Source organism: Hibiscus syriacus, unplaced genomic scaffold, assembly GCF_006381635.1.
Source record: "Hibiscus syriacus cultivar Baekdansim isolate YM2019G1 unplaced genomic scaffold, ASM638163v2 tig00109937_pilon, whole genome shotgun sequence".
Lineage (NCBI taxonomy): Eukaryota > Viridiplantae > Streptophyta > Magnoliopsida > Malvales > Malvaceae > Hibiscus > Hibiscus syriacus.
In genome coordinates, this window is record NW_024062534.1 from 173955 (window position 1) to 199156 (window position 25202).

The window sequence follows — 25202 nt, forward strand, 5'->3', positions numbered from 1 at the left end:
TTTCCTTGCCAAAAGACCCATTTGCCCCTTTAGTTCCCCATGCTTTGCTAATTGATCCTACACAAAATATTTCAATCAATTCCTTCAACTTTCAATTTATCTACTTTGATCAATAACTTTTAAAATTTCACAATTTAATCACTGACCCGGTATAGAGGATGTTACACGTAGAGCTGGGTATATGGGCTAAGGTCTGCAAGCTAACTATAAACTTAAAATTTAAAATTTTTAAATTTAAAATTAGCTTTTAATTTAGCAATAGCCGTTAAATTAAGCCACGGGTTTAATGGGTCCCGCAATAGCCCGCTTAATTTAAAATTTATAAAATTTTAGAGAAAATAAACTTAAAGAATTTTATAGAAAAAGAAAATAAATTACCTATAAATATGATGTTACTTATAACCATTGTAGTTCTTAAATTTATTAGGGCATTTGTCATAATTCTACCGCCGCTGCTTGATATTTTTTTTCATTTACAATGTATCAATTAGTCTTCATTTTAAAAAATAAAAATTAAAAGATTTATATAGTATTTTAGTTTTATAAAATTTACATAATTATCACTTTGGTATTTAAAGATTTTATTTATTTAATTTTGACCTTTATTTTTTTCATGAAGTATGTTATCATTTGTTCTTTAACTATAAAAAGTCATGTGATATTCTAATAATATATTGCATGACACGTAATATTTGAATTAAAAATAAGAAAAAAAAAGTAAAAGAAAAAATTGAAAACATACTTTTCAACTTTTAAAGACTTTTACAAAATAAATATATTTTAACAAATTAATTACTTATATTTTATCAATTTTAATATAACCGTATCTTTCAAATTTACTCTTATATTGTAATTATTTTATTTTATATTTTCATATTATGTTTTAGTCTTTCTCTAAAGTATCTATAAAATACAATTATTAGGATCATTTGACATTTTTTTGTTAGATTTGTATAATGTTTGACTTTGTTGAATTTTTATGTTTGAATTTCTGCTTGCAGACACTTCTGTGTCTTCATATTATAACCTTGAATAATCGTGTTTTATAAAAGTATAATGTGGTTATTGTTTTATTTGTTTTTCAATTTGGTGATATAAGTGAATATTGTTTTTTAATTTGATTTTAAGTAATTATATCGTTATATATATATATAAATGATTAAAAATTAAAAAAAAATATTATTTTATAATCATTTCCAGCTATTTAAAATAAAATTTAAATATTATTTATTATTTTGACGGTGCTACCTTCCTTTTCAAGTTGTTGGATCATTTTTAAAGGTGTAACAAGTTAGAACATTATTTTTATTGCATTTAAAGCATTTAAAATGTTGTTATTTAACGGGTCGCGGGTAATCTCGTTTAGCCCGCAGGTTAAATGGACGGGTCACGGGCCTTAAAATTCAAAACCGTTTATGAATGCGGACTTTTTAAACCGCTCCGTTTAAGCTCGCACCATCAAAACCCACGGGCTAAACGGCGGATAGCCCGTATACCCAACTCTACTCATACGTCTCTAAACTTGAAACTCCAAGATCAAAGTAACACTTGTTCTAATAACTTCCCTTAGGTCGACTGCTAAGTCTGAATCAACTCCTCGATGAGCATCTAATGTAACCTTGTATATTCTACTAAGACCCACCAACTAGGCACTTGGATCTTCACGCTAAGATCCTATACACGAATACTCTCCATACTTAGTTCACTTAACACCACAAAAGAATGCACACATTTATATCTACTAGGGTATCAATATTTAGGTGTTTTTCAAAACATCAAAGCCAAATCTGGTATCTATACTCAGGAAAGTATCGATACCTCATACAGGAGTATCAATACTCGAACAAGAGTATCGATACAAATTATTTTCTATTAGCCTTTAATAAGTCAATAACATATACCAAAGGATATTATCGATACCCAAAGACCAGTACTGATACTAAGGGACTTAGTATTTGTACCCATAAATAATTTTGGGTAAAAAACCCAAGGATTTTAAGGGATAGTTTTGAGGGACCCAATTACACCAAAAACCACGAAATAAAACTACAAGTGAGAAAAATAATAAACTTAGAACAACTAGAAATAATAACAACTAGGATGACATAGAACTAGTCTTGTTTGACACTTGGGAAACAGTCAAGACACCAGAGTCACTTTAACAGGCAATGATCGTACAATTCAGATATATCCTAGTCAGTGTCAGGCACTTCAACTGCCAATTGGTCGCATATGTCCCAAGACTTAACGGAGTAAGTTGGTCGGTGTACGTTTCCAATGCAATTCCGGATCTCACCCCATATACCTAAGGGTATATAGAAAGCCTAAAGGTGTGTGTAAGCTCCAAGATGCAGAACCCTTAACCACACCATGATGCCTTCATACTATGCCTCTAGCATGCACATTTAGTGAATGCATGCAATATAGTACAATTATTAGTGAGACACTAAGCTCCTAAGCTCAACGTTCGGAATGTGTTTTCGTGCGTAGGTTCTTAGGAGGTCATCTGTGGAGCGTTGTCGTCACCAGATAGTCCAACACAACTGAGGCATCAGAGTACGTCTTGATTTGTATTAAATGACATATTAGAACCCTTTTGTATCCAGTCGTAAATATACTTGATTTAAACTTAATGTGTTACTTTGGATTATTTAAGATATTAGATGACATATTAGAACCCTTTTGCATTTTTAAACTTGAATTATTACGTTTTATTTCAATTATCTTGGATGGATTTCTTTTTATATGGTGTGTTACAATTATTTTAAAAGAAAAATTGGGTTAGCCACTTGAGTGGTCCCGTGTGACATTGTAATTTATGGATCTTCAGGCCGAACTAGATTAGGGTGTTACATACGTAGTTTTCTTAAGAAAATTTTTTGGTCACTCATTGGTGCTTGAGATCGTTGGTCTTCAATCTCCTAGGAAACAAAAACTATATGATCAACTACAATTGCATTTGTACAGAGATCACAAGTTATTTTCTTGTTTTTGTCTATTACCAAAAACAATTAGAGGAGAAGAAAAGAATTCTTTTGAGTTGTTTTAGTTGTAATAAGTTGTGTTTAATCTAACAGGTTTACACGGTATTTATAGGGGTTTCAAATTGTGAACTATTAGATTTTTGACTTAATGAAGCATTAACGAGAATCAAACAATTTCAAAAATTCTTGTTTTGATTAAAGGTACCTTTTAATCTTCATCATTTTAATTCTAAAACTGAATTTTAAAAAGATATACTCTTTTTGAGGAAAAAATATTTTAAATTTGGGTTAAAATATTCACAAGCCCACGGAGGGCACGACTGGTTCAAACATTTATGTTACCCACATTGTGCATATCTGCACATTTACGAACCAACAATTGATTCCACGTTTTCCTCAACAACGTTTAGATCAATTTCTCATTCAAAGATCCAAAATTATCATTTTTTTTCTAACATTGATTATCGAATAGGTCATTATAAGTAAAATGCTTAGGGCACACATTTCAAGTCTATTTGGTTTTAGAAAATATAAGTTATTTTCATTTTCATTTTCTTAGAAAATAGAAAACATTGAAGAAAATATGTTTGGCTGTAAAATTAGAAAATAATTTCTATAAAAAATGAGTGAAAATATGAAAACATAAAAAAAAATTTCAGTATTTTCATTAAAATTGTTTTGAAATTTAAAAGTAGAAAAAATAAGATCTAAAATTTTAACTTATTTTACGCGAGTTCAAATCATTCTAACAATAATTTTTAATTTAATGGTATTTAAAACTCTCAAACTTTTATAAAAAAACATTATGATCCTTGATTTTTTATACATAATGGGGTCCTTAAATTGATTTTTTAATAATTTAATTTAATAATATCTTAAATTTTAAATTTAAATAGCATGTTATTTTTTTCTTAAAAAAATAAATATGTCCTCAAACTTTCTAAAAAATGAATTAGGCCCTCAAACTAAACAATTAAATTCATCTACCACATCATTTTTCATTGTGTACTGCCACAACAACAATGTAAAATGTTACATCCGGTGGCGAATCTAGAAATTTAAGAATGGGGGTCCAAATTTTAATTTTCTTTTCTTAAAAATAATGAGTATGCAAAAATTGAATTTTTTTTCCTTAACACATTAAGCTAAATTTAATTACATTTCCAAAATAATGGGGATGCACTTGGCCCCTATGGGTAGGACTGTAAATGAACGAGACAGATCGCGAGTTACTCGAGATCGACTCGGTCAAGGCTCGATAAATATTCGGATCGAATGGACTCGACTCGAACTCGAGTTCGACTCAAATTCTTAACGAGCCAAAACGAGATACTTAATACTTAACTCGAAAAGCTCGTGAGCAGCTCGAAAATATAATATATTAAGATTTTATTTTTTTAGAAATAAATTATTAATAATATTAACATTTATGTGTTGATTTTTTTAAAAATACAATAAGACTTTCATGTATTTAAGGTTCAGGTTCGAGTTTGAGTTTGAGGATTCAATATTGTTAAGTTTAAGAAATTGTTTTTCATTTCGAGCCTTTTCGAGCTGCTCATGAGCTTCAGTTCAGGATTTCGAGTTCGAGTCGAGCTTCATTTCAAAGTTTTCGAGTCGAGTCGAGCTCAGCAATACTCGACTCGACTCGTTTACACCCCTACCTATGGGGGATTAGTGCATCCGCCACTGGTTACATCAATATTGTAGATTACCATGTAAGCTTTGTGACATTTCATATAAGTGTCATGGTAGTTTGATTATGTTGGTTAAAAGATTAGATAGATTTTTATCTCTATTTAAGCCTCACATTGAGTCAAGACTATCCTAGTTTTTCGTCAAAAGTTTGAGGGTCTTAAATATATATATATTTTAAAGATACTTTTGTGTGTTCTTGTTTACAATAATATTTTATGTATTTTTTTAATTTAATTGATGTCCAATATGTATTGAAATTTATTCTTATTATAAACTAAAATAATTTATGTTTTGAAATTTCTTATAAACTTTACATGTTATTATACAATATTTTTTTAATAATTATATTTTAATTTAATTATTTAAATAGATACCAAATATATTTCTATTATTTTGTTTTTAAAATTCAGTTTTCATTTATATTAATCAAACAGTTTTCAAATTTTCAGAAAACTAAAAATAAATACTATTTCTAAAAAATAAAAATTATTTCTGGAATCATACATACCCTATTTTTTGTGTTACATATTTAAAGATAAACTTTCGTCATTTTTATTTTTCATCCCACTTTATTATGAGTTATAAGGTGACAGGGGGTTAATGTAACAAGGTTTTATGGTTAAGAAATATCAAGGTCGAATAGAGAGCCTGCTATCGTTAAGGAACTGACCATCGTTGTAGAATTTAAAAATATAGTCACAATTAATTTATTTTTTTAGTTTTAGCTTTTAGCTTTAACATAGGGAGTTATTGTACGAATCAATCGATTTTAATAGTTAAGATATTATTTTATCTTCTAAGGTTTTGAGTTCAAATATCGCGTATGTAAAATGATGACGTTCATTATCAAATAATTGAGATTATTTAAAAATATTATCTTATATGCAGCGTAATTTTTTTAAAAAAATAGAGCCCAGAGAGTTGTTGAAATATCATAGTTTTAGGGAGGTGAATCATTGATTTGAAAATGAAATTGAAGGAAGTCACGGTTCAGTTCCCTTAAAAGAACACAAAAGTCACATTATTGAAGTTGTGGGGGAATGGCTCAAGTTTAACCTTCCATTTAATAAATTAACATTGTTTGAACGGAATTTGCTTTCATCTTTCTTACTTTCCCCCCAAAGCTTCAAAAAGTTTGCAGCCAAGTTGGGTCAAAAGCAAAAGCAAAATCTAAAGTTATCAATGGTTCAATTAAATAATGTCATGTTTGTGTTTTCCTATTATAACCGTATATTTTAAAAAGGGTAAATACAAAAATAAATTCTCCAATTTTATCGAAATACGTTTTAGTTTATAGATTTTTTTTTTGTTAAAAATAGACACTTAACATTTTTTCAGTTGTATTTTTAGGTGTCTACTATTTTTTTAAAAAAATTAATAATAAAAATGTTATTTTTAATTTAAAAATAAATAAATAAAGTTTAATTTATTTATAAAAAATCTCAATTTTTCATGAAATTATAAAAAATACCCTAAAAACTAAAATCTCTTATTTCAGCCGCTTTGTTAACTGTCGTTGGCCATCTCCGGCCACCATCGTCATCGTCGAACGGTCACCCACCCATTGATGAATCGTCGTCTTTATCGTCACCCAAAATCCCTAAATCTAAAATCTCCAATATCCATATTACTAATTCTCAATTCCAATTTTATAACCCAAACGGGCACCAACCATCTCCGGTCATCATCGTCATTGTCGAACGGTTGGATTTTGATCGGAATAGCACGATGGTTCAAATAGTGGCGACGATGTGACTTATGGACATCGAAATCTGTCAGAATCGACGAAGAAAGACAGAGACTTAAAATCCGATGAACCTTTGAACACTCCTCCACGACAAACAGTTGCATATTACGACAAAAGGTCAACGAGAGTTTGATCAGGGGTCGACACAGGTGATGATGACAGTGGCAGTGACAATCATTGCTGACCAACCGACGACTTTTGGAAGGGGGAGGGGAGCTGCATGATTTTGGGTTTTTTATAAAAAAATATTTTTTTAAAATTTTAATTTTTTAAATAAATTCTCAAAAAATTATGAATGTGACACGTGTCTTTTAACAGATATATTTAACGGCGGTTAACGTCAGGACACTAAAAGTATTTGGAAACTTTAGACACCTAATTTTAGTAAAAAAATATTTAAACACTAAAACATATTTCGAAGTAAAGCTTCGACAGTTATTTTTGTATTAAGCTTTTCAAAAATTATATTTATATAATTTTGGATAAATTAACGCTTTGCAGCGATGGATCTCTGACCCGTTTCACGGATATTTTTATTTTTTTATATTTTAAATATTAATATATTTTTATTGATAATTTATTTTTTGAAGATTTTATAATTTCATTTTCTTATCATATATTATAAATTTATTTTTAACAGAGCCACGTATAATTGAAGACGAACACGTGTCTATCATAAAATTCAAATTTTATCCTATAAATACATTATTTTACTGACATTATCTACCGTAAAATGTTGTTTGTAATTACCCTATTCAAAAAAAATTATATTACTAATATATATATACCTACTCTTAATTTTTTTTTGAATCTATATACTGTACATAAAAGTTGATGCCAATTTGTGATCATTAGTACTAAAGAAATTCGAATATAATCGTTATATTTAATTACTATTGTTTTTTCTTACCTTGTTTGTAGATGATTTTTGCATGGACAGCCTTTCTCCATACTCGGTCCCACATTAAAACGCAGCATTAACTTTCTCCGATGGTATAGTAATTCTAGGGACCACGTAAAATTAAAATACCATAATAAATATATTTTATACTCAAATATTTAAGAATCATAAATATTTCTTAATTATTAGAATTACTTGATTAATACGATGCGTTTTATGCGTGTACGATATTTGTGATTGCTACTTTTTTTTATACTTTAATCCTTTATCTTTAGCTTTTGTTTTTGTCACATCCTCTCTTTAGAGGTATAACTACATATGCTATTCTTAAATTATGACAATCATTTTAAATTACTCTTTAAATTTTAAAATGTTTTATATCAATCTTCAAATTATAATTTTATTTTTAATTAGTCTCTAAATTTTAGAACATTTTATATTAATCTCGAAACCATCGATATCATTTTTAGTCATTTTCTTAACATACCATTAACTCTATTGGATTTTGAAGGTTTTGAGAATTGAACTCGTGACCTTCTAAAAAATATATAATTTATTTTTAAAGATCTTGAGAACTTTTTTTTAGAATATCACATGTTCAATTCCTATGGCTTCTATGAACTAATAGAGTGAATGACATGTTAACAAAATAGGTCAAAATAAAATGATATTGAGGATTAATATAGAATATTTTAAAACTTTAAAGATAAATTTAAAATAAAAATTATAGTTTTGAAATTGTTATAAAACACTTTAAAATTGGGGGACCAATTTAAAATCATATTTTGAGATAGCCCAAGTCTTTTTTTTATAATATAAATTAGCTTTTTTCCCCTGAAAAGTAACTCTTGCCTCTTGGGAAAGGATATTGGAAAATCTAAAAGAAAAGGAAAATAAAAAAGAAAGAGACATGAATGTACATTGCATAAACTGATAAACTCATCAATCAGGGAGGGGGGGAAGTGGAAGGTTAGTGGAATAAAGATGGGTTAGATTTTGAATAAAAACCCACATTTTCCTTTTTCATCTACTGGAAAATTGTTAGTCTACCGAAAGAATCAGTTTTGCCTTGTTGATGATCTTCAATGGCTTTATTTACACAGTTGTTTATACTATATTTCTACTTTATATCCTCTGTTGTATCCCAAGTTTCAGGTATGTTTTTTTTATCATGTAATATGGTTTTATGAATCAAGTATTAAGCAATAAATCTTAGAAAAAAAAGATGCTAAAATGAAAATTTTGTGTATTATAATCGTCATGATTTTGATTGTGGCTTGCAGAGTTTATCAGTATAGATTGCGGAAGCACTAGTGATTACACTGATCCAAGTACTGAGCTTTCATGGAGTTCAGACATGGGTATCATGAAACATGGGAACCAAGTGTTGGTCGAAAACCCGACCGGGAACTCGGTGCAGTATCGAACTCGAAGAGACTTTCCTTTGGACAACAAGAAGTATTGTTACAATTTGAGGACCAGGGAGAAGAAGGTACCTTGTTCGTGCAACTTTTCAGTATGTAAGCCCTGGAGATGTCGATGTATACCCGAAATTCGAGCTCTACTTAGATGCAACCCTGTGGGGGACTGTGACAATTCAAGATGGCTCCAGAACATATGTGAATGAAATGATCATAAGGGCTCCTTCAGATTCCATTGATGTTTGCTTATGTTGTGCAACAACTGGTTTTCCCTTCATTTCGACACTCGAGCTTCGTCCCTTGAATCTTTCCATGTATGCCACTGATTTTGAGAATGATTTCTTCTTGAATGTGGCAGCTAGAGTGAACTTTGGTGCTTTGACTAAGGATTTAGTGAGGTAAATTATGATCCGCTATGTATCTGAGAACTGTTGATGTTTTGCTTCATTTGCAAGGCATTTGATGGATATCTTTGTTGATTTATGAAAATCAAATTCGCATTTATAGGTACCCTGATGATCCATATGACAGATTTTGGGAGTCTGATCTCGATAGGAGGCAAAATTTTCTTGTAGGAGTGGCTCGTGGAACAGAACGAATCAAGACGTCGAAGAACGTTGATATAAGAACCAGAGAATATCCGCCTGTTAAAGTGATGCAAACGGCTGTTGTTGGCACCGAAGGAAATCTTAGCTACAGATTGAACCTCGAAGGCTTCCCTGCCAATGCTCGAGCCTATGCATACTTTGCTGAAATTGAAGACTTGGCTCCGAATGAAACCCGGAAATTCAGATTGCGAGAGCCTTACATCCCTGATTATAGCAATGCTGTGGTCAATATAGCTGAGAATGGCTACGGGAGCTACACGCTTTATGAACCGAGTTACATGAATGTCACGCTCGATTTTGTTCTGTCATTCACTTTCTCCAAGACCAATGATTCTACTCGAGGACCGCTCCTTAATGCAATTGAGATAAGTAAATACCAGAAGATTGCTGTGAAAACTGACAGGCGAGATGGTAAGATGGCCTTGGGGTGTTTTGATTTTATTTAACTTTTGATCGTATTGCACATTAGCGTGTACGTTCAAAGAATTTGATTTATTCAGTGAGCTAATAACTCATCATTTTCTTGATTTGCTAGTGACTGCTCTCGATGCCATTCGGAATATGGCTGCCGGAAGCGTTTGGGCAAATGAAGGAGGTGATCCTTGTGTTCCTACTCCCTGGACCTGGGTAAATTGCAGTCCAACAACACCACCAAGAATAAATAAAATGTAATGCATTCGAACTTGGTAAAGTTCCTGTTCATTTCATAACTACATCACACTTCACTGCATTACCTTTGATTATTAAAACAACCTTTTTAAGTTCTTTTTAGACCAGTTGCTCTATTGTTCATAGAATTTGATGGATTTTTTAAACCTGATGAACAGTGCTCTGTCAGGACAGATTCTGAAGGGCCAAATTCCATCCGAGATTAATCTAATGGAGGGATTGATTGAGTTGTAAGTCCTATTCTTCAACATCTCGGATTTGATCTTCATGAATTTGTCCGATTACCTTCGACTGAAAAGCTCCCATCTTCTGTAGGTGGTTGGACTCCAACTCCTTAATAGGGCCATTACCTGATATGAGTAGCCTTATTAATCTGAAAATTGTGTAAGCTCTTCACTATGTGCAATACGTATATATATGTAATAATTTTGTTTAGAAATTCAGGATCGGCATTTCACTTTGGTGCTTGTTCTCTCGTGAGCTTGTCCCAACTCACATCATTTTCCGGTGCTTGCAGACATCTGGAGAACAATAAACTTAATGGTTCACTACCTTCGTACCTCGGTCGTTTGCCTAACGTACAAGCGTTGTAAGTAGAAATCTCAATTTTGTATCTCCTATTTCCAGATCATTTAACAGAATTAGATGTTTTGTTTATAACAAAAATGCTATTAGAAGCAGATAGTTTAGGGTAATCTATATATTTCAGGTACATACAGAACAACTTGTTTTCTGGGGAAGTTCCTGCAGCATTGCTAAGCAAGAAAATAAATTTCGAGTGAGTACGTTGTAGTGCACTACACCTTAAAACTCTTTGTGATCCTACAATGCAAATTTATATATATATATATCTTTCTGTTGTAGCTATGAAGGTAATCCTGGACTACGTAACGAGACACAGAGAAAACTGCGTTTTAAGTTGATACTTGGAGCCTCAATCGGAGTGCTGGCAGTTTTATTAGTTCTTTTCTTGGCAAGTTTAATATTGTTGCGCAACTTCCGAAAGAAGATGTCTCACCGAAAATGCGATGAAAATGGTGCGAGCACTTTAATTACTCATTGTTTATCATTTATAAATGTGCAGACCTCAGTATTTTCTATAAATCGTTATTGTTTTCATCAGGTACCCTGCAACCTGACACAAAACAATCAACGGCAGGTTCAATAGTACGGGCCGGGAGTTTACTGGACGAAGGCGTGGCTTACTGTATCTCACTTTCTGATCTAGAAGAAGCAACTAACAATTTCACCAAAAAGATTGGCGAAGGAAGTTTTGGATCTGTCTACTATGGTAAAATGAAAGACGGAAAGGAGGTTGCAGTCAAGACAATGGGTGATTCATCTAGCCATTTGAACAAGCAATTTGTGACTGAGGTAGTGTCCCATAATCCCCTCAACTCAAGTGCTCTCATTGCTTTATGGGAGGAATACGTAAAATACGACGATGACTGAAGCATGCTTACAGGTTGCCCTCTTATCAAGAATTCATCATAGAAACTTGGTTCCTCTAATTGGTACTGTCAAGAAGCTCATCAACGGATAATAGTTTACGAATATATGCACAATGGAACTTTGAGGGATCACATACATGGTTAGCTTCTCTACAAAGAAATCAAAACGTCTTTTTCCATCATTCTCTTTTTTCAGGATCTTATTGTGGTCAAAAGAATTAAGAATATATGGACGCATGATGGCAGGTTCAGTCAACCAGAAGCCATTGGATTGGCTTTCTCGTTTACGAATTGCAGAAGATGCAGCTAAAGGTTTAGTAACTGAAGCTCTAAATAATTGATGCATTGGTATTTGGTATTTTTTTTCTAAGCATAAACATAAATTTGGAGTCCTGTAGGCCTTGAATACTTGCACACCGGCTGCAATCCGAGTATAATTCACCGAGACATAAAAACAAGCAACATTCTTCTAGACAATAACATGAGAGCAAAAGTGTCCGATTTTGGACTTTCCAGACAAGCTGAGGAAGATTTAACCCATATATCAAGTGTGGCACGAGGAACAGTCGGTTACCTCGATCCCGAGTAAGCTATATAGGATTACCGTTCATTAACAATTTATTTTGGAAAAAAATCATGTGCTTAGCCAATCATTTATATGTTGTAACAGGTACTATGCAAGTCAACAACTGACAGAAAAGAGTGATGTGTATAGTTTCGGGGTTGTTCTTCTGGAACTCATCTCCGCAAAAAAACCAGTATCAGTAGAAGATTTTGGTCCTGAACTTAACATTGTTCACTGGGTACATTTGTCTTCAATTTTCATCCATTTATTAATATACGGGGTGCTTAATTTACTTGAGGCACTGAAATATAAGCCGCTTGTCTTTTTTCGCAGGCAAGATCCTTAATACGCAAAGGTGATGTAATAAGCATTGTAGATCCATTTCTGGTAGGAAATGTCAAGATTGAGTCAATCTGGAGGATTGCTGAAGTGGCTATACAATGCGTTGAACAACGCGGATACTCCCGCCCCAAGATGCAGGAAATCGTTTTGGCTATACAAGATGCACTGAAAATAGAGAAAGGGGATGAAGGCAATGCACATATAGTTTGTGGTAGTTCCAGGGGTCAATCTTCCAGGAAAACTTTACTTGAAAGCTTTCTCGAAACCGAAAGCCCCGATTTTTCAAATGGCAACCTAGTAGTCCCATCTGCTAGATAATTTTGCAGCTCAACCAGTTGATAACTTAATGGCCTATGTGGTATGATGGTAATAGCACTGTCGTTTAAAACGAAGTTTGTATATTCAGAATGTAAACAACTGTATCACAGGCTTACTGTCTTTAGATATGCAAAGTTTCTGTCTTTTTTGTACCAAATGAAACATTTGGAAACACAAGAATGAATTTTTGGGTTATAAAATTAAATTTTAATCCAACTTTTTAATTGATTTAATCATGTGTTAATTACATTACATCTTAATTTACTAATTGACAAACTCCATGAAAGAGTGGACGATCATCTATGTACGTAAGTTTCTTTGCCCACTAATTATATCATAAAAGGATGGTTTGCAGAAGCCTTCATGGAGGAACAGTCGAGTTATTTCCTTATGCATTGCTACCTTCAAATGAAATCCGTCCCATTGAACATGGTTATCCGGGATTCCGCACACGGTGGTGCCGGCCATGCCACAAAGGTTGTGCAAGTTACAGTTGAGAATTCCACCTCCGACACCACAACATGCTCGGGATCCATCGGAAAACCAGAAGCCAGAAAGGTTTCTCGTGATCGTTTTGTATGCTTTGAAATAGTCAGTATATGAAATTGTAACCTCAGCTCCATGCTTTATCCTATAGTCATCCAATGTCTTCTGGAGGAGCTCGTTATGAGCCATTACTGCTCTGTTGATACTTAATGAGGAGCCCATTTCATCTTTTTCGGATTGCGGTGTCAATAGCTTGGCCAACGGACAACATCCCACCGGTGGCATCCCTTCAACCATGAAGAACTTCCCACCGCTGTCCAAAACCGTCTGCATCGCACGATCAAAGAACAAAACCGGTGGCAGGGTTACAGTTGTCCCCACTGAAAGTCCAAAATCACAGAACAAGGAGAAGAGAGAACATAAACATTCCATTAAGGTTAGCTTAAGCTCTCCATAAATCCGATGATTTGTTCGGGGTTTACTCGATCATTTTTCATTACAGACTTGTCTTGTTTCAACCCCAAATGCAGAGAAATGGTTTTGCTTTGCTTGAAAAATCTGGAGATCACATTCAGTCTACTTGCTTGGGGGGAAGCCATAGTTGAATTGGTACTACTTTACGGTTAATGATGTCATTAATTGTTTAATTTTGATTTTTTTTAGTGCTTATAGTGTTCTCCATGGAATTTTGCTATGCACTTTCTTATTGTGTACTAATATTAGAATTAGAGTTCATGTATCTTCCTACTCTTAAGGAAGCGATTATAGCTACAAACTTGCAATTTTTTTAATGTCATTTGTCTATGTTAATGTTATGGTGAGGAATTTAAACTTTTATATTTACCACATCATGCCCTATATTTAATCAAACATTAAGAAATTTTTCGATAAAATATAATGATAAAATTACCCTTAATATTTAAATAAATGTTCACTTTGTCTCCTATCATTTTTTTAGTATTTTAACCCAACATTTTAATTTATGATCAAAATAACTATGTTGGATGAAAACCATTAATTAATTAACAATCAACACATATTAATGATATAATATTTTTATGTACGTTTAATTGTTGATGTGGAATATAACACATCACCACTTTAGATAATGTGATACTTTAGATGATGCATCATGATAATAATTAGACACATGTGAAAAATATTATGACAACAACATGCGTTGATTATTATTAACGATTTTCATCTAACAAAATTTGTTTTGACCAAAATTAAAATATTAAAAGTTTAAATACTCAAAAAAATAATTATTTGTACAAACGTCGAGAGTAATTTTATTTTCTAAAATTATATGTAAAAGAAACTATGATAGGAACACGTGTCATCAGTGAATCCGTGGGCTTTCATGTTAGTACGTGAATAATACGGACAATGATGAGTAAAAAAACAAAAACGCAGACCGATATTGAAGCTCAACAAGCCACGTGTATAATTTACAAACACCTAAAAAAAGAAAACCTTGGTTTGGGCAACTATTGCTTTGGTTAAATCATTAGTCAAAGTGTCAACACACCTTTTCGTCCTACTAGAATTCAAACTCCTAAAGATAGGATAGAATTTTGCTAGGATTCAAAAAATAAGATAGAGTTCTACTATTATTTAAATTCCTAAAGATAGGATCTACAAGCACTATAAATAGCCATTGTAACTCACCATTTGAAGACAGGATTTACACACAAAACATAGAGGAAAGCACGGGAATATACAAAGGCAAAACTATTGTAAAGGATTCGAAAAGGAAATAAAAGGTAACATTTTCTTTTTTCTTTCTTTTGCATGTGCACGTTATTTTTCTTGAGATTTGATTCGAATAACCCAAAACGTGGGTTGTGCCGATGACCAAAATGGGTGGGGTTTCGAAGCTTCGAACCTAGATCTACCCCGAGGCTTATTTTTAAAATCCGGTTTGATTTTCGGTTAAAGGAGGGGAATAGCTTTTTAAAAATCTATATTAGTCCCTTTATTTATTATATGGATATTTTATTCATTTATTTTTATTATTCATGTTATTATTATGTATGTATATATATTAAATTATTTTCATTTGATTTTTTTACTATATTTTATTATTATTATTATATATATATTTCTTTAATATTTTACTTATAAGTCTAATATTACTATATATATATATTGTAATTATCTTTATCTAGTCGTATATATTCTTTATACTTTTAATAGTTTATTTATATACATATTATTAAATATATATATTCTTAATTATTTTTATTTGATTATTTATTTGTTTATTTAATATATCTTATAATTTTATATATTTATATTATTTTTTATTATTTTTATTTTTTTATTCATTATTATTATATTATTATTTTTTTAAAAAAAACCTTGTGTCTTTATTATTATTATTATTAAACATTATATTATATACTACTAACCTAGAGGGTCCATTTTTTGTCTTATTTCTTACTAAAGCCCCCACTTTCGATGAATTGAGAGGGTATCTTTTCTATTTTTAAGTATTTGGTGTACATATATAGCTTATTTATTTTATTAATACTTTGATATATATATATATATTTCTTTTTTACAAATATTACTATATACAATTATTACTTTACTATTTTTTTTTCTTATCTTACTTATTTATTTTATTTTTTCCTTGTATCTTATTTATTTTCTTTACCTTGTTTATCTAACACATTTCTCGATTTTTTTTTCAAATCAATCAAGGGTAAGTAATTAGGATCGAAACTTTACCTTTAAATTTAACTTGTCATTTTTCTTAATTAAGACAACTGGAAATTACGTAGTACCGAAAGGGCGGTTCAAGGGTGCTAATCCTTCCTTGACCGTAACCGACTCCCGAGCCCGACATATTTCTGGTAAGACGCGGATCAGGTAAGAAATAGGGTATCCGATCAACCCATTTATTTTTAAATAAATGATCGGTGGCGACTCCAATCCACATTTTTCAAGTCGAAGCCCAATTCTGGGGCCCAACCGAAAGACGGTTGCGACAGCTTGGCGACTCCGCTGGGGACACAGGTAAGTGAGTCAGGCTAAGGTAATTTCCAGTTGTCTTTTTAACGAAAATGGTAAGTTTAAATTTTAAGGTAACCTTTCGATCCTTATTGCTTACTTTTGATTATATTTTTTTCGAGTAAATAGTTGTAATAACCGTTTTCTCAATGATTTCAGCCCTTAAAGTCTTTTTTCATCTAAAGCTCTAAACCCGAGCTCTGAACCCATTTTAAATGGGGGTGAAAGCGACGCATTCGTGTGAATTTATTCACCGCATATGCCTAGCAAGTAGCCTTCGGGATTCATATACCTTATGTCTTCGTGTGAATTTATTCTCCGCATAGACATAAGGGAATGTGTCCTCTCGAGTTTAACTTAGTCCACACAAGCTTGTAATAGGCTTTGGACTAAGGGTCTGGCAAGCCCAAGGGGCACCTGCAATGAGAACTCGGGTACCATTTTTTTAGAACCTAAACCGGAAGACGATGGAGAATTAGAGCCCACCCCAAAACCTCATTCCAAACCTTAGACTACTTTGATTTTATTTCATGCCTTACTTTCTGTTCAAAGCATGCGAACTAGACAAATATGCGGTTAGGATTTGTTTGAGATTAGCATGCGGGATAGAGATCATGTCCGGGTAGGAATAATAAGCATGTGGGGTAGATATCATGTGGGGTAGGACTTTCATTTTTATGATCTTTTTTTATTATTTTTTTCACCTCACTAACTCTTTTCATCTTTATTTTATTTTATTTTATTTTATTTTCATCACTTGCATCATAAAAGAGTTCATTGATCCACTAAAACGTGTTTGTTAAAACTCGAATAATCTGAATCCATGGACAAAGGTGTTGTAATACAAGAGATTAAAAACCCCGAGGTACGACTATGGTCCGAGAAGACTCAGAAGGAAAATGGAGACAGTCTTCAAGGAAGCTATGTGTCAGAGCTAGTTAGCTACGCCTCTATCAGTTTAAAACAGAATAATGTGCAAGAACTTCGAGACATCTGAGATAGTTGGAAGAATGATCGGAAATAGAAGTTCAATCAGCGGTATGGTGACATTGCACTTTTGCTTCATGTTAAGACCAATGAGCCCTTAATCAGAGTCTTGGTTCAATTTTGGAACCTGGGATACAGTTGCTTCACTTTTAACCAGGAGGACATGGTACCTACCATCGAGGAGTATACTACACTATTGTACTGTGAAAGCATTAAACTGGAGTGAGCCTACATCAAACACATCAATAGTCAGCCTTTCAAGAACGGACTGGCTAAGATTGCAGGAGTTGATGAAAAATGGGTGACTGATCGACTCCGAAACAAAGGTAACGGGCAAGGAATTGAGTGGATCCACATAAGGGAACTAATGAAGGACCACCCTGATGAATGGAAGACTATAGACCTTTTTGCACTAGGTCTGTATGGCTTGATCATCTTTCCGAAGGTTTTGGGATGCATTGACGCAGCTGTGGTGGAACTGTTTGAGCAACTTCCGAAACGAGTCAACCCAGCACCGACCATCTCAGCCGAGACCTTTTGGTCTCTCAACCATTGCCGAAGAGCTGGCGGAGGTAGATTCATTGGATGTGTTCAATTCATTCAAGTCTGGATTCACATCCACTTCTAGAAGACTAATGGGGTTGCCTACTGTAGATTTAACACTACGTATTCACCTTTGAGAGAGTTCATCACCATGACAGGATATGAAGGCGCTTCAAAAGAGAAATGGATGAAAGTCTTCACTCATCTACAGGACCGGGATATTACCTGGAGAGCCCCCTGGTTGTTCCTCAGTGATGTTCTTTTCAAGTGTGGGAATTCTGACACTATGACCCTATTTGGACTTTGAGGTACAGTTGGGTATGCTCCTTTGTTGGCACTTAGACAGTATGGGGCACATCAGTTTGTCCCAGCAACATATGGATTATCTATATCAGAGTTTATGTATCACGGTGACAGTTATAAGAAGATGATCAAAGAAGCAGTCGAGTCATGGAAGAAAGTATCTCGGATGGATGTCTAGAAGATTTAGTCCGAACATACCTTTTATTATTTTTATGTCTCTTACAAGATAAAACATTTTTGTCTGAATAAGGATTATTTATGATAATGGACACTTTTCTGGATCAATGCCTCGAACATTTCATGCATTCTTGCATTTTGCATTTTTGCCTTTTTGTATTTTCATCTACATTTTAAGCATTTTCACAAACATGAAATTAAGTCGTGAAGGGCTCGATGAAGCGAATTTAACCACATGGAAGCAAGATTGTAACAGTAGGAGCCTGATCAGCTGATTGTAGGACAAAGCTTGCCAGGATGATCTAAGAAAAGAATTTCCATATCCTAAGGGCCACGATGTTGAAGCTGCTAGCTGTTACCACGTAAGAAGCCCCAAACATTCCTCTGAAACCTGTAAGGCGCTTGCCGAAGAAGGGGGCATGGCATATACCATTTGCACTTAGAGAATTGTTTTGTTTGAACACGTCTTTGATCTTTCATGTTTTCTTAATCTTTTGAATTTATGCTACTTTCTAAGGTAGAACAATTGAACAAATTCTAATCTTTAGTTCTTCGAATATTAAATGAATTAAGGATTCTTTTAATTCTTCAAGAATTATAGATTTTTGACATGTGACAAGATTAGGCCTTTCTTATCCTGTTTCAAACCCCAAAATAAAATACCTCGATTCTTTACCCAAAATAACTCATGGTCATTACCAAAAGACCAAATTTTGACATACCTCCCTTTGAAATTCTTGAACATTGCCTTTATCTTTTTGATACACCCATACCTTTCTTTGAGTCAATAAGATCACACCACTGTCTTTTTAGACTCAAAATTGACATTTTAACCCAAGGCGTTGAGTTGTTCATCTGAACAAGAGCTTTATTCTAAAGACACAACTTGGGGCATATTGCGGGGAGCTTGAACATTGAGACATCTGGGGGAAAAAGAAGAATTCATCCGAAATAATTCTATCACGCGTTAATTACACTGTTTTCATGTGAATAGAATTAATCCTGAAAATCTATCCCCCTGGGGATACCTTTCCTGTGAGGACTTCCATGTATGAAATGATGAACGGCTTTCTTTCTTTATCCCTTCACAACAGGAGAAAATATATATCCCTTGTGTCCCCTTTTGAGCCTGTAGTATTTTTCTTCTGATTCAACCCTAACCAAGGATCACCCTCCACACTGGGGGGCAAGGTGGAGAAAATCTGCTCACATGAGTGAAGACATTGATTCAGATGAGATACCGAAAGGTAAATCAAATGCCAAGTGCGATGATTCAATCAGAACAAAAAGGGCAAAAAGAAAAAAAGAAAAAAAGCAAAAAAGGAAAAAACAAGAACAAAAAAGAAAGAACAAAAATAAAAAAGGGAACAAAAAACACATGCAAAAATTCCCTAAAGACAAATGGTGCATCAAGCTTCAATGAGATTGATCAAGCACAATCATTCCCGAATCACTGAATCCCTTCACTCAAAGATCATAGAGCATCAAGAGAAAGAGACATTTTGAGCAAGACAAGATCGATGGCATCAGAATGAATTGATCCTTGGTTCAATACCCTGAAACACTTATTTGGGCCTATTTATCCTTTTCTTTCATAACCACGAACCCTGGCCTACATTACGTGCCTTAAAAGTCCCTTCTAATCATACATGGATTTCTAAACAGAAGAGACTATCTTCAGATTTCATCCCGCCCATCAGGATTAATCTTTGTTTGCAAAAAAAAATAATGTAATTAATGTATGGTAGAGAAAAATAACAAAGGGGGGTTCAAGACGTAAATCCTGAATAACGTCTTGAAACCAAAGGAGGATTCGAGTTGAAAACCTGAAAAGGCGGCTCGAATATAAAAATTGTGCAACTGAAGCGATCACACAAATTCCTTGATAAGGCATCGCACAATCCGAGTGTGACAACGAAGGTTGGGAGTCAGAGAACACTTCCAGTAGAGAAGCATGCAAGCTACCCCATCAATCCTTTGAGCATCAAATGCCAAACCTTTGACCAAACACAATGACCTGAGACTTTTTATCTTTTCCTTACTTGACCATCTCTCAAAGATAGCTTTGATCTTGACACTTGTCAAATAGCTATAATTTATTGAAGGATTAACATTGTAATTAATTATTTGATATCCAATGAACTCTAGTTTTATGATTTGTCTCAATTGTAAAACCGTGAAAGGGGCAATATTTTTAAAACTTGGGATTAAACATTTTTTGAAACTCTTTTAATTGATATTAAAAGAGAAAGAAAAACATTTTTTTCAAACAAGACAGTCTCTCTAGAGTGGATCTTGGTAAATGATATGCGACTCTTAGACACAAACCTCATGCTCAGAATCAATGCTGAGGTAAGAAATGAGGAACATTTGGGGCATCTTTGAAGATTCAACATGAAATATTGGAGCATTTTTTGGGCATCTTTGGGGATTCAACATCCTAATGCGAATTATCAGGCCTTTTTCAAGAGATAAAATATAACCAATTCATGTTATATGCATCTTATGCATACATTTTAGAGTATCATTTTTTCCCACATACATAATTTTTGCAGATTTTAGAGTCAAGTTTCGACTTCAAGACGAAGGATACTCGAATCAAAAGCACCTTTAAAGATTTATGTTGGTTGCTTAACTCAGCAGCAAGAAGCTACACTTCAACCAATTTGACATATTGAAAGATCGACAGATCTTAGAATCAACTTCAGACGAGTTCGAGAGATAATTCAGAACCGATCCAGTTCGCATTTTCAAGTTGGATTTCAACTTCACGACGAAGGATATCCAATTCCTGGCTCAACTTCACGACGAAGGGGCCACCCACGATTTCAACTTCACGACGAAGGGAATCGTGCTCACCATTGTCTCTCTTGAGACAGTTTCCCTTGAAACAAACTTTGTCTCTCTTGAGACAGTTTCCCTTGAAACAAAATTTTTTCTCCCTTGAGACAGTTTCTCTTGAAACATAAACATTGAAAACATTTCCCTTGAAATGAGTTTGGTCTCTCTTGAGATAGTTTCCCTTGAAACAAAATTTTTTCTCCCTTGAGACAGTTTCTCTTGAAACATAAACATTGGAAACATTTCCCTTGAAATGAATTTTGTCTCTCTTGAGATAGTTTCCCTTGAAACAAAATTTTGTCTCCCTTGAGACAGTTTCTCCTGAAACATAAACATTGAAAACATTTCCCTAGAAATGAATTTCGTCTCTCTTGAGATAATTTCCCTTGAAACAAATTTTGTCTCCCTTGAGACAACTTCTCTTGAAACACAAAACCTTTGAGATTGTTTCCCTCGAAACAAATTTTGTCTCCCATGAGACAGTTTCTCTTGAAACACAAAATCTTTGAATTTATCTCCCTTAAAACAAAATTTCGTTTCTCATGAAACAACAGATATCTTTGAAATCGTTTCCCTTGAAACGAATTATGTCGCTTTTGAGGCAATTTCTCTTGAAGCGTCATCTTTGAATATGTTTTCCTTGGAACTAATTTCATCTCCCCGTAAGACAATTTCTTTTGGAACTAAGTTTTATCTCTCTTGAGACAGTTTTTCTTAAAACAAAATTTTGTCTCCCTTAAGACCGTTTCCCTTGAAACAACAGATATCTTTGAGATCGTTTCCCTTGAAACGAATTCTATCTCTTTCAAGACAACTTCTTTGAAGCATCATCTGAACTGTTACACTCAGCTCAGGCACATACTTGAGATGGTCGAGAAGCATTTCTCAAATCAAAAATAGAATGTGCACATCAGATTTGAACATTTGAAGAATTCAAGATCAGGGATCAAAATTTGAAGATTTAAGAATCAAGATTCCAGACAGGCAACTGGAGATCGAGATTTCTCTCCAGAGCCCCAAGATAACATATGTTGCATATGCATTTTAGGCACACCTAAGAGCATTGCATCCATAACATCACATATATGCATAACTTTTTCAGGTTTTAGCTAGAGTCAATTTCAACTTCGCGGCGAAGGATATTGCACTCAAAGCGACACAATTTGCTCGAGAGTGGATTTCAAATTCACGACGAATGATATCTAGCTCGAAGCTAAACTTCACAATAAAGGGGTCTCCACGGTTTCAACTTCACGGCGAAGGGAATTGTGTCCACCCGCAACATACAATACTTGGATTTCAACTTCACGACGAAGGATATTCAAGTCAAGGCTCAACTTCACAACGAAGGGGCCATCCGCGATTTCAACTCCACGACGGAGGATATCGTGGCACTCAAGACAACACAAGTTCAACTTCACAACGAAGGGACGGCTGGTTGTCAACAAACAACTTCTCAATTTCAGAGCCAATTTCAACTTCACAACGAAGGATATTGGACTCCAGACAACGCAAGTTCAACTTCACGACGAAGGGACCGCTGGTTGTCAATAAACAATTTTTCCAATTTCAGAGCCAATTTCAACTTCACAGCGAAGGATATTGGACTCCAGACAACGCAAGTTCAACTTCACGACGAAGGGACCGCTGGTTGTCAACAACAACTTCCCAATCTCAGAGCCAATTTCAACTTCACAACGAAGGATATTGGACTCCAGACAACGCAAGTTCAACTTCACGACGAAGGGACCGCTGGTTGTCAACAACAACTTCCCAACCTCAGAGCCAATTTCAACTTCACAACGAAGGATATTGGACTCCAGACAATGCAAGTTCAACTTCATGACGAAGGGACCGCTGCTTGTCAACAACAACTTTCCAATCTCAGAGCCAATTTCAACTTCACAACGAAGGATATTGGACTCCAGACAACGCAAGTTCAACTTCACGACGAAGGGACCGCTGCTTGTCAACAAAATTTCATTCAGAGCCAATTTCAACTTCACAGCGAAGGATATTGGACTCCAGACAATGCAAGTTCAACTTCACGACGAAGGGACCGCTGTTTGTCAACAACAACTTCCCAATCCCAGAGCCAATTTCAACTTCACAATGAAATATATTGGACTCCAGACAACGCAAGTTCAACTTCACGACGAAGGGACCGCTGCTTGTCAACAAAATTTCATTCAGATTCAATTTCAACTTCACAACGAAGGATATTGGACTCGAGACAACACAAGTTCAACTTCACAACGAAGGGACGGCTGGTTGTCAACAAATAATTTCCCGGTTCCAGAGCCAATTTCAACTTCACGACGGAGGATATTGGACTTAGAACAATGCTACTTACTTGGATTTCAACTTCACGACGAAGGATATCCAACTCAAAGAAAGATTATCTGCCATCAAAATTGTCGAGTTCGACTCCATTCAGCTCGATGACACATCAATCACACTACTTTCCGGTTGCAGTCGAGGTTTTCAAGTCGAGAAGAGGACCTGGGTTAGCCGTGCCTTAGTGACAAGCAACCATTTTCAAACAGCATAGCTTAAGTCAAGAAAAAGCTATCTGTCAATGAAGATTTCTGAGTTCGATTCCGATCCAAGGTCTTTAAACCGAGAAGAAGACCGAAGGGTAACGGAAGCCACATGCTGATTCAAATTCCGAACTACGGCTTTAATTTCATATCATTTCAAGATGAACTCGACTTCACGATGGAGGAGTCATCCGTAACTCAATTCGCCAGGGAGTTATTGAAACATCAGAGTCCATTTTCAACTCCACCGAACGAAAAGTGTGTCTTTTAATCTTTGCCATATCCCCGTTACACGACTATGGGCAAAGAGGGGCAGCTGTCAACACACCTTTTCGTCCTACTAGAATTCAAACTCCTAAAGATAGGATAGAATTTTGCTAGGATTCAAAAAATAAGATAGAGTTCTACTATTATTTAAATTCCTAAAGATAAGATCTACAAGCACTATAAATAGCCATTGTAACTCACCATTTGAAGACAGGATTTACACACAAAACATAGAGGAAAGCACGGGAATATACAAAGGCAAAACTATTGTAAAGGATTCGAAAAGGAAATAAAATGTAGCATTTTCTTTTTTCTTTCTTTTGCATGTGCACGTTATTTTTCTTGAGATTTGATTCGAATAACCCAAAACGTGGGTTGTGCCGATGACCAAAATGGGTGGGGTTTCGAAGCTTCGAACCTAGATCTACCCCAAGGCTTATTTTTAAAAACCGGTTTGATTTTCGGTTAAAGGAGGGGAATAGCTTTTTAAAAATCTATATTAGTCCCTTTATTTATTATATGGATATTTTATTCATTTATTTTTATTATTCATGTTATTATTATTATATGTATGTATATATATATTAAATTATTTTCATTTGATTTTTTTACTATATTTTATTATTATTATTATATATATATTTCTTTAATATTTTACTTATAAGTCTAATATTACTATATATATATATATATATATTGTAATTATCTTTATCTAGTCGTATATATTCTTTATACTTTTAATAGTTTATTTATATACATATTATTAAATATATATATTCTTAATTATTTTTATTTGATTATTTATTTGTTTATTTAATATATCTTATAATTTTATATATTTATATTATTTTTTATTATTTTTGTTTTTTTATTCATTATTATTATATTATTATTTTTAAAAAAAAAACCTTGTGTCTTTATTATTATTATTATTAAACATTATATTATATACTACTAACCTAGAGGGTCCATTTTTTGTCTTATTTCTTACTAAAGCCCCCACTTTCGATGAATTGAGAGGGTATCTTTTCTATTTTTAAGTATTTGGTGTACATATATAACTTATTTATTTTATTAATACTTTGATATATATATATATTTCTTTTTTACAAATATTACTATATACAATTATTACTTTACTATTTTTTTTTCTTATCTTACTTATTTATTTTATTTTTTCCTTGTATCTTATTTATTTTCTTTACCTTGTTTATCTAACATATTTCTCGATTTTTTTTTTCAAATCAATCAAGGGTAAGTAATTAGGATCGAAACTTTACCTTTAAATTTAACTTGTCATTTTTCTTAATTAAGACAACTGGAAATTACGTAGTAC

At 33.5% G+C, this 25202-nt stretch overlaps 1 protein-coding gene and 1 pseudogene across 1 annotated transcript; one reads left to right on the top strand and one right to left on the bottom strand.

Annotated features, from left to right (window-relative positions):
- The first annotated feature begins 8196 nt into the window (after positions 1-8196).
- On the top strand, positions 8197-12846 carry LOC120210876 (annotated as a pseudogene).
- Positions 12847-13004: 158 nt separating this feature from the next.
- LOC120210858 (GDSL esterase/lipase At3g48460-like) lies at positions 13005-13622 on the bottom strand. Its single transcript, XM_039209521.1, has one exon. The coding sequence runs from the start codon at positions 13620-13622 to the stop codon at positions 13005-13007; it is 618 nt and encodes a 205-aa protein (XP_039065452.1).
- Positions 13623-25202: the final 11580 nt, after the last annotated feature.